The 8,095-nt window shown below is 43.6% G+C and overlaps 1 protein-coding gene across 2 annotated transcripts; it reads right to left on the bottom strand.

The window, feature by feature from the left end:
• Window positions 1–2,730: 2,730 nt before the first annotated feature.
• Window positions 2,731–7,816, bottom strand: TLR7 (toll like receptor 7). Of its 2 annotated transcripts, XM_054163822.1 has the most exons (3): window positions 7,625–7,816; window positions 7,489–7,535; window positions 2,731–5,961 (listed from the first exon to the last, which is right to left on the bottom strand). In XM_054163822.1, exons 2-3 carry the CDS (start codon window positions 7,489–7,491, stop codon window positions 2,821–2,823), a joined length of 3,144 nt encoding a protein of 1,047 aa, XP_054019797.1. In that variant the 5' UTR covers window positions 7,492–7,535; window positions 7,625–7,816; the 3' UTR covers window positions 2,731–2,820. The 2 variants fall into 2 exon arrangements, with proteins under 2 accessions (XP_054019797.1, XP_009895274.2); XM_009896972.2 differs by lacking the exon at window positions 7,625–7,816 and having other exon boundaries at window positions 7,489–7,587.
• Window positions 7,817–8,095: the final 279 nt, after the last annotated feature.

The following is an 8,095-nucleotide window of genomic DNA, read 5'->3' as shown; positions in this document are numbered from 1 at the left end:
ACATCACAATCATTCCCAGCTCAGAGCTTTACTGGTGTCCCAGCAGCTGCTGTGGGAGAGGAACCTGCTGTCACTTCCTGCTCAACCCAAGAGGAAGGAACGAAAAGGGAGTGATTCAGATTCAACAACTTGCTTGGGTTGAATTAAGGAGACCTACACCATAGGTCCATATGAAAAGAGATTTAGTTAACTGCCTGTCTACATTTATGTGTGTATGTGTGTGTGCGCTTAAAAATAAAGGGGGCAGAGGGAGGAGAAAGAGACAGAGAGAATAGGTAAAGATCTGGATCACCACCCACAGTTGCAGCAGTGTCTCACCTTGTCCATTCCTTGGTGGTGGGTGTGTAACTGCCAGTATGTCCAAGTCCCTTTTATTCCTTGCCAAGAGGGGTGTTATTTTGTTGCTCCAGGAATTGCCCCTTCATTTGCATGGTGAGCACTTGAAGGCAGTGCCTACCACTGTGCACATGTGTGAAGGAGGAAGGGCAGCATTAACCCTTTCTACCAGTTAAGTCAGGGGACACAGAGACCATGTATTTTATAAGCTTTTCACAGTATTCACCAAACTTCCTTACCTTGGTGGAAGATATGCAGCCGGGGGGGGGGGGGGAGGGTTGTAGGTAGAGGCCATACATCCTACAATTCATTCCAACCCCCCCTGAGCTGGCATATTTTGTTCCTTGTCTTAACTGCAAAGCACATTTGTCCTAACTGCAAGGCTACTGCCTCACACAACATTTCAGACATGAACTCATTCGCATCAGACTGACACCTTACTGGGAAACAAGGAGGTTGAGGAGGGCTTGAGGCTGCTCTGGAGCACCACAGCACAGCTATAGAAACAGTGGGATGGACGCTTTCCTTGTGTGACTTGGTCTTACACCCTTTGCACTCTGAATGACTGTTGTGTTCTGGAGAGCGTCTACATAGGCAGAGACAAGTGTGTGACTTTAGCATGTCCTCAGGCACAAGCCCTGGCTGCATCTCTAACACCAGCCCAGTTGATACACAAGAGTTTGTAAAACGTGTTTGGTGGAAACAGGAAATCTGAGCTCCTAAAGCTGACAGAACAATACTGAAGGGGAGCCCTAAGTCCTCAGGGAGGAACCAGATCAGCCAGAAGCCAAGGAGGCAAGTGAAAGGTGAAGTGATTACTTGGAAATCAGCAGTAAAAGCTTATTAATGGGTTCTTTGCACTTCTTCCAGTTTTCCTCCTTTTTACCTTCCTTCATTTGTTTCTTCTCAATTCCTTTTTCTTTTACTTGATTTTCACAATCTGCCTTTTGCCTTGCCCTCAGTCTATCTGCTGTTCTGCTCCACTCCTCACTCTCACACAGCAACTCCATGCACAGGGACTCCCTTTAACTCACTCTGACACACAACCTGCAAGTCTGTCTGAGTTTGCTTCTTGCATAGATTCCCACTTTAGCACATGCACATTCTAGAGTCACTGTCATATGACATTTGTCAGACTTATGAGATTCTTGACAATGCAACAGCAAGTTCCCATACCACGCCTCTAAAAGCCCCTGACCACAGTCCCACCAGAACTTCCTTTCCCCAGTGATCAGGGTTGTGTGACCCAGTCAGGCAGAAATGGCAGGCTCTTATAGAACAGAATAGAACAGAATTAACCATGTTGGAAAAGACCTTCGAGGTCATCAAGTCCAACCTGTCACCCAGCACCATCTAATCAACTAAACCATGGCACCAAGTGCCTCATCCAGTCTCTTCTTAAACACTTACAGTGATGGTGACTCCACCACCTCCTTGGGAAACACATTCCAATGGCCAGTCTCTCTTTCTGTGTAGAACTTCTTCCTAACATCCAGCCTAAACCTCCCCTGTCACAGCTTAAGACTGTGTCCTCTTGTGCTGGTGCTGGTTGCCTGGGAGAAGAGACCAACCCCCACCTGGCTACAACCTCCCTTCAGGTAGCTGCAGACAGCAATAAGGTTTCCTCTGAGCCTCCTCTTCTCCAGGCTAAGCAACCCCAGCTCCCTCAGCCCTCAGAGGGCTGTGCTCCAAACCCCTCCCCAGCTTTGTTGCCCTTCTCTGGACACATTCCAGCAACTCAACATCTTTCCTAACCCGAGGCACCCAGAACTGGACACAGTACTCCGTTTTCCCCTGCTCCTAAAATCAAAGCTTGAGCTGTGCTCAGGGTATTTTCTGAGGCAGATATGTGGGCAATCTTTTTTTCATTGTTTTGTTTTTCATAAATACACCAAATACAGAAACTACAATTTCCTATTAAAATCACTTTTACTTGGAGAGTGATCTGAACAGCAGCAACTTTAGGCACGGCCAGACTCCTCCCAGCAGTCTGTGTTACCAGAGTAAGCCGAACCAGTGACTTATGCACTACACCTGACCCAGCCACAGGAGGTGCTGGAGGCCTCCAGTGAACTGAAAGCTGGAAGTGGAGATTCTGTTCTAAACCATGGACTTCCAGTGGGTAGTGCATCTTGTCTTGCTGTGCAGCTATCGACACCAAGCAAGGTGCATGTCAGCTAAACAGCTGTGCTGGCAGCAGTTTCTGTTCAGTGTTGTCACAGCAAAACAAGTGAACGATCAGCTTTGGGGCTAATTGTGCATTTCATTTTGGGGCATGATATCACAGTTACATTTATCACAGAATCACCAAGGTTGGAAGAGACCTCAAAGATCATCAAGTCCAACCTGTCACCACAGACCTCATGACTAGACCATGACACCCAAGTGCCACATCCAATCCCTTCTTGAACACCTCCAGGGATCCTCCATGCTTCCACAGTTTCTCCAAATGAAGTTTAGGATTTTCTACATAGAAGTGTAGAGCTAAACAGTTTCTTGGAGTAGCTTATTGTAAGCCAGAGTGTTGCTCGTAGCTATTGCATTTTTCAGGCACTGCCAGAAGTAGGGCTGGGAGTGAGGGTTAGTTGGCCACTCCAGCACAGAACTTCTGCACAGCCTCTTCCTCAGCCGGACATACCGGGACTTCTGCAAAACTTTCTCAAGAAATATCAAGATAATGACATCCATTTTCTCATCTAGAAGCCGCTGGTGGGCCATGTAGAATGTTGTCTTGAAGCTGCCACTTTTAATATACTTGTTGGTCAGCACAAATATGGTCTTTTTGCTCAGCTGAATGCTGTGGGAGAGGTTGTCAAAGACTGGCTGTCCTGGGAGCCAGTCCCTTTCTTCCAAGCATAAATTGAACTGTCTGGCTTTTTGATCTTCCAGCCTTTCAACCAGTTCTGTCATCACCCACTCATTCACAGCTGGGTCTTCATTGTCATAGGCAACAAAAGCATCATAGCAAGCATCTGGTGAAGAGAAACGTTGATAGCCTTTCAGCTTGGCAGCACAGTAATGGTAACTATACCACACATCCCAGAAGTAAAGATGGCTTGTCACTGCAAGTACCATAATGCCTAGGATAGTAGAAGCTGACAGAGCATACATGATCAAATATGAGGTGTCTAGCTCACAGGTATACAGATCCAACAAAACAAGGCTCTTTCCTTTATGTGCCCCTGGGCCCGCACAGGTCACATCCGTGGCCAGCAGAGGAATGGTCACTTGAGTCTGGTTGATCCACCAAACAAACCACACGGCGTCACAGTTGCACTTGAAAGGATTGTTGTGCAAAAGCAGCATCCTGAGGTTGCTAATGACATTTTCAGGGAAGCTAGATTTCTTAATTATTTGGATGTTGTTTGAGCTGAGATCCAAGTACTTCAATTTGGAAGCCCCTCTGAGAAAATGTTTGGTTAGTTCTTGAATGCGATTGTTTCTGAGCATCAGGTTGTGGAGCGTTGAAGAGCAATTAGAGAGTTCCCGGGGAACAGTGGTCAGAAGGTTATTGCTGAGGTCCAGAGTTTCCAATTTCTTCAGATGCTGGAGGCTTCCCCAGTTGAAGCTCTTCATCTTGTTGTTGGTGAGGTTGAGGATCCTGAGTTCTGGAGGCATAGATTCAAAAACTCCACGAGGTAAAAAGCTAAGCGAGTTGAAGGAGATATCCAGGTGTTCCAGGCTGGTCAGATTCTTGAAGAATGACAAGTATATAGCATTCCCATCCCTCCATAAAACATCCAAACGATTTCCTCTGAATTCTAAAATCTGAAGAGACTGACTTTCCATTCCAGTGCTGGAAGAAGTAGAAATCTCATTCTCATTCATCATCAGCTTCTTCAGGTGGGCCAAGTTTTTCATAAAACTGAGCACATGAGTGACACCTTCTGCTAGAAAATAATGTTTGTTATAGCTCAGGTCTAGAATTTCTAAAAGCTTTAGCTCTTGGAAAGCAGTTGAGTAGAGCAAATCAACCCTGTTGTTAGAAAAATCCAGGTATTTCAAGCCAGACAGGTAGGAGAATTCACTTCCATTTAAGGTCTGACTTATTGCATTATCTGACAAGTTGAGACACCTGATGGAGCTAAGGTCACGGAAGTCTGAGGGGTTAATAAAGAATATGTTGTTTCTGCTTAAATCCAGAGTCTCTCCATATCTCAGGCAGTCTTGCTTAACTGGAGATTGGTAGGAAGCAGCCTCTTTATCTTTGGACCTGCAGCTTCGCCCATACACATCGTACGTGAAATAATGCATCTCTTGTAATAGTTGCCTGTTGTACTGTTCTACTGAGACGCTAGGACTAGAGCAAAATCCATAAAGGCTGTTTTCACCTGAAGAAGGAGAAATTTTATTCACTGAGAGGTCTATGAGTTTAAGAGATGGAAATTTCCTGAACACTCTTAGGTCAGCAACTTTAATAAAATTAGTCCCAAGATCCAGCACTGTTAGATTTCTCAGACTGAGCAGTGGATCCAGATTTTCTTCTCTCAGTTCTTTAAAGACATAACCCCTGACCCTCAGAGTTTCCAGACTAGTGAGGGAAGAAAATGTCTTAGACAGATTCAAGGATGGAGAATACATCTTCACTTCAAAATTAAAGGAGAGATCAAGGTCTACAAGGCTGGGAATAAACTTCAAAAACTGAGCATCTCCAATCTCCTTTAAGAGAAAGTTTTGGGAGAGGTCAAGGGTTTTGAGATTCCTGGTAGTTTTAAACCAGCTGCTGGGTATGCTCTGAAGAGAGTTACTGTGCAGTCGCAAAGTTCTTAAGTTTTTCAATGAATAAAAAGCCTTTGAATGTATCTCAATTGTGCTCTTGGGGCAAGGAACACAAGGATATGGGGCATTATAGCAACGTGGGCAATTGCCACTTAGATCAAGAATTTCTAGGTTGTAAAGGGCACTTAAATCCTGTTCTTGAATCACCTGAATCATGTTATTGTAAATATACAATTCCTTTAAAGTAGAGGATAAATTGGATGGAATATGAGTTAGGTTGTTAGACTTCAGGGACAGAACTGTTAATTTTTTCAGCTCCAGAAAGGCTGTATTTTCAATTTCAAATGAAACATTGCAGGGATTACGGTAGTAGCAGTTCTGCCCCAGGTACAATACCTCTAAGTTTGTTAGCTCTGAGAAATTGGCTTTTTTAATAGAAAAGATAGTGTTGGCTTCCAGGCTCAGCAGACTTAAAGTAGTAGGAAGACCCCGGGGTATTTCCAGCAGCTGGTTTCCATCCAAATACAATGACTTCAGCCTGGTCAAGGACGCAAAACTGCCACTCTCAATCTTTAGTTTGCTGGTGCACACCCTATCTTTGGGCCCCATTCTGACAGGCACACAGTTGCATCTGAAGTCAATCTCCATGAGGTTTATGAGATGAGCAAAAGATGTTGGATAAATATAGGTGATGTGGTTAATACTCAGGGTAAGGTTGGTAGCAGTTTTAGGGATCCCTCTGGGGACTTCGGTGAGACGCCGATCGGTGCAGTCCACTATCACCGTACCTTCAGAGGCTTTGACATCACAAGGTAAGCTTTTGGGAAACCAAGATCCTGACAGCAGCACAGGAAATAGGAAGAGCAAGACAAATGGCAATCCATTTGACATCTTTCCACAAGGTGCCTAAAAATAAGGAAGCAGGGAGGTATTAATTTAGTGCAATGAGAACAGCTCATAGGATATCACACCAACCGCCTAGTGGCTCAAGCCAAATATGGCTAACCGGATGCCAATTACAATTTCAATTGATGTAAGCCAGGATGTGAAGTGCTGACTTTCAACAGCCATGGACAAGGCACTTGCAGCCACCATGGGAAATACTGGCAACTGCTGCGGATCAAACTCCAGCAGGCTACCTTCCTTTATAAGAAGGAAGGAAAACCTCTTCTGCAAACTGGGGTCAAACCACGAATTTGCTGCTCTTGAAAAAAAAAAAAAAATAGAATAAACTTTTAAAGATTTGCTAAACCAAGTGAAAAGTTTCTGTCCAAGCACTAGAGCAGGACTGGGGCACGGCAAGATTCCAGTCTAGATTGCCACAAATTTTCTGTGTGAACTCATACTCAGCAACTGCACTCAGGCAACTACTTTTAGGCACTTATCCAAGTTCCTCAATTCGTTGCCATCAACCTGGGCTGCACTGAGGTTTACAAGACAGCAGGAGAGAGAAGTGAGAGGCCCTTCTGCTGCAGGGTCCACTCTGCTCTGAGTGTGGATGGAGCTCTCCTGCCTGTGCACCAAGCGGAGATTAACACTGCACGTTTAGGTGCCTAAAATTAGGTGCAACAAATCTGGGCCATAAAAATATTCATAAATATGTTTGTAGGTTTCCTGAGAAGCCCAAAAATGCCTGAGAGATCCACAATGCTCAGACCTGAACTCACACATAGTGCAGTATTTTTAGGAACCTAAGTGTTCTTGTAGAGCCATCTTTGTGCCTCATTTCTTTGTATATCCTTCTGTTTGCCGATACCTTTTTAACACATTAGCTATTTTAACTGTAAACTGTTACATTCTGGTGCTGTGCCTATTTGCATGTGTAAAACATTGTGTCTGTTACAGTACCAGAAAAAAAAAGCCAAAAGATTGATTTAATTTGAACAAGCAAAGCTGACTTATGCAACATCTTTGCAACAAGAAGCCAGTTTCAAAGTACAGGCTAGAAGTATGAATAGGAATTGTCCTTTTCTCTGTGATCTATGCTTCACTTAGTAAGAAGTTTAAGGAGAAGCAATCTGGTGATATTAACTAGCACGTGCACAAACCCCTAACCATTTAGGGTATGCTTCAAAAATTCAGCAGCAATACAGCTAGGTGTTTCTGCAAAAGTTTTTCTGTATGTGTTCCATATGTATTTTATGAGGTGACAGGGAAAAGAGTAGAGAAAGAAGGACACCTCAGAAGTGGTATCAGTTAGAGAAGACGTAATTGTACAGAATTGTAGCATGATAGTTCAACTAAATGCTAGCCAGTTGGTATTACACTTGTAAATGCTTTCCTTTCTTACCATCAGGTATTGCAGATTCTAACTAGAATAGCAGATTGTTAACATTTAGAAAGCATAAAGTTACACTGCGTTCTTGAGAGTATTTCACAGCGGTTCCAGCCAAAGATGTCTGCAAGTAAGTTTAAAATGCAAGTTTAACTTACCATTTCCTGTCTCCTTCCAGGTCTGGCAGATTAGTCATTGGAGGAGACTGTATATCAGAGCAAAAGAAAACAGTATAAAAGGGTCCTCGCTGGTTCAGCTGAGGTGTGGAGAAGAATATAACATGACACAACTCACTCAGGACAACAGCAGTAATCACTACTCCTTCACTACTCTTCAGCTGGACTGCAGCTTGAGAAATAATCGAATGTGAAACAACTGCTCTAACCTACTTCCTCAAACATATGTACTTAAAATTAAAGCAACAGTATCTCATTTACTCCTCTACTCTTCATAAAAATGAGTACTCTGATTTTAAACAAATGCTCACATCCCTCACACATCCAGGCGTTGTTGTGACAAAAGCGTTATGTTTTTATTTGGTTTTATTTGTTGTGATTGGTTGTTTGGTTTGGGTTTTTTCCTCTTGGTGTCTTGCAGTGCAATTTGCTCTCTTTGCTACTTTTGAATATGGCTTTCATTTCAAACCACAGATTTTACCTATCTACAGTGTCATACCATAAAGGACTCCAACAAAAGCTATTGCAAGCAGATCCAAGTCTTTGGTAACCCCAAAGGGTTCCCACTTGCAAACCACTTGGTGACAGA

Source organism: Dryobates pubescens, chromosome 8, assembly GCF_014839835.1.
Source record: "Dryobates pubescens isolate bDryPub1 chromosome 8, bDryPub1.pri, whole genome shotgun sequence".
Classification (NCBI taxonomy): domain Eukaryota; kingdom Metazoa; phylum Chordata; class Aves; order Piciformes; family Picidae; genus Dryobates; species Dryobates pubescens.
Note: the sequence above shows the minus strand (reverse complement) of the source record. Positions and strands in the feature narration are given on the sequence as shown.